Source organism: Corvus brachyrhynchos, unplaced genomic scaffold (genome assembly GCF_000691975.1).
Source record: "Corvus brachyrhynchos isolate BGI_N302 unplaced genomic scaffold, ASM69197v1 scaffold511, whole genome shotgun sequence".
Lineage (NCBI taxonomy): Eukaryota > Metazoa > Chordata > Aves > Passeriformes > Corvidae > Corvus > Corvus brachyrhynchos.
Window position 1 is genome coordinate 158464 of NW_008236214.1, and position 2404 is coordinate 160867.

General features: G+C 63.6%; 1 protein-coding gene across 1 annotated transcript in view; it reads left to right on the forward strand.

The window, feature by feature from the left end:
• Nucleotides 1-2404, forward strand: part of FAM160A2 (family with sequence similarity 160 member A2) — a 14230-nt gene that overhangs the window by 439 nt on the left and 11387 nt on the right. Inside the window, exons 3-7 of the mRNA XM_017744498.1 lie at nt 439-825; nt 1499-1657; nt 1738-1824; nt 1937-2104; nt 2323-2404. The exon at nt 2323-2404 is cut by the window's right edge and continues 2 nt beyond it. Coding sequence (XP_017599987.1) covers nt 439-825; nt 1499-1657; nt 1738-1824; nt 1937-2104; nt 2323-2404 — 883 coding nt within the window. The remainder of the gene's footprint in view (nt 1-438; nt 826-1498; nt 1658-1737; nt 1825-1936; nt 2105-2322) is intronic.

The following is a 2404-nucleotide window of genomic DNA, read 5'->3' on the forward strand; positions in this document are numbered from 1 at the left end:
GAGACTTCACCGAGGAGAGGAAGGTCTGAGTGGGGGGAGCAGAGGGGTCTACAGGGGTGGGAGGTATGTGGGGAGGTTGGGACAGGCTGGATCCAAGGGGTGAAGGTGGTGGGTTGAGGGTCAGCCAGGCCAAGGGTAGGGTGCTGCCCCAGGGCATGTTCAGGTTGGATTGGATTGGGGTTGAGACTAGATGGGCTTAAGGTCACTTCCAACCCGAGCCACCCTGAAAACTCTGTGGTGCTGGAGGAAATTCCTCATGAAAAGAGCTGTCCAGCCCTGTCACACGTGGCCAGAGCAGTGCTGGAATCCCCAGGCCTGGGGGGATTCACAGCCATGTGGATGTGGCACCTGGGGACATGGTTCAGTGGGCTGGGCTGTGCTGGAGGAACAGCTGGACCTGGTGGTCTCTGTACCTTTTCCCCCTGTCCTTGTTGGCAGGTGGAGCAGCTGAAGCTGTATGAGATGCTGATCAGCCAGGCCCGGCAGCCCCTGCTGCGGCACAAGCCAGTGCTGACGCCACTGCTGCGCCTGCTCAGCGTCTGCGCCGAGCCCGCCTCGGCCCCGCTCGAGAACAGCCTGGTGCTGCTGCTCAACCAGCTCTGCGTCTCCGTGGCCCGTGAGCCAGCCATCCTGGAGCTCTTCTTCCACAGCCACACGGACCAGGGCCCCGCCAACCTCATCATCTTCTCCCTCCTCATCCCCTTCATCCACCACGAGGGCACGCGGGGCCAGCAGGCACGTGACGCGCTGCTGCTCATCATGGCCATGTCGGCCAGCAACCGCGCCGTGGCCCAGTCCATCACTGACAACTCCTACTTCTGCCCGGTATGGATCCCCCGTGTGGCATCCCTGTCCTTGGGGCAGTGTTCGCCTCCCTGGGGTGATGCCACTCTTCCTGCTATGGTGTCCCCCTCCCCAGGGCAATGTCCCCGCCGTGGGACAGTGCTGGGACCCTGCACTGCTGGCGCAGGATTGGGTTGGGCCCTTGGGGCAAGAGCCATGGACAGGCCTGGAGGGAGAAGGCCTGCCCTGGCTTGGGGATGGTGGGGGGGGGCAGGGCTGGAGATTATGGGGGACTTGGGAGTGATGGAAGCTTGCAAATGATGGAGAGCTTTGGGATAGAGGGCTTGGAGATGATGGGAGATCTGGGGGCGATGGAAGGTCTGCAAGTGATAGGGGGGCTTGGAGGTGACAGAGTAGCCTACAGATGATGGAGTGCTTGGGGATGAGGGGCCTGGGCACAGGGTGCTTGGAGATGATGGGGGGACTTGTTTCTCATGGGAGGCTTGGAGATGATGGCGGGCCCAGCTCGGGATGAGGGGGGCCACTCCCTGGGGTCAGTGGTGAATGCAGGGCCCAGCCCAGCTGCCCTGCCTGGAGCACTGGAGTGGGGCAGGTTCCTGTGGGGGGCAGGTTCCCAGGGTTTGGGGAAGGCCGGTTGGGTCCAGCAGCCAGAGGTCCGAGGGGCTGCGGGGCAGCCGAGTACATGTGTTCCCAGGTGCTGGCCACGGGCCTGAGCGCCCTGTACTCCTCCCTGCCCCGCAAGATCGAGGTGCGAGGAGATGACTGGCACTTCCTGCGGCGTGAAGACTGGATTGGCGTCTCCTCCCTCGTCCTCTTCATGAACTCGCTTGAGTTCTGCAATGCCGTCATCCAGGTGGGGCTGAGTGGCTGCCAGGAGCTGTGTGGGGCTCCCAGCCCCATAGGGGGCTGCCTGACTCCCCTGTGGCCCCGCAGGTCGCCCACCCACTGGTGCAGAAGCAGTTGGTGGATTACGTCCACAACGGGTTCCTTGTGCCTGTCATGGGGCCGGCGCTGCACAAGGTGAGGGGCCCCTGGCAGCAGGTGTGGGATGGGGGTCTCCTGCCCGCGCGGGCGGGCAGGGCCCCGTGCTGCCCATCCCTGTGATGCCTGGCTCCACATGCCTGTCCTGCAGACCTCGGTGGAGGAGATGATTGCGAGCACAGCGTACCTGGACCTGTTCCTGCGCAGTGTCAGTGAGACGGCGCTGCTGAAAACCTTCCTGCGCTTCGTGCTGCTGCACCGGCACGACAACACAACCATCCTGGACACGCTGGTGGGCCGCATCAACAGCAACTCCCGAGTGAGCCCTGTGGCCCCCCATGGCCCCCAACATCTCCATCCCATCCCAAGCATCCCTATCCCCAACATCCCCACCCTCATCTTTATCTTGTCCCCAATATCCCTATCCTCATCCTTGTCCCATCCCGCTCCCATCCCCTTCCCCTGTCCTGCCATGGGGTGGGTGGCACTGCCGCCTGCCCACTCTGCTGCCCCTCTGACACCCCGCACTGTCCCCAGCTGTGCATGGTGTCCCTGAGCCTCTTCCGGACCCTGCTCAGCCTCAACTGCGAGGATGTGATGCTGCAGCTGGTGCTCAGGT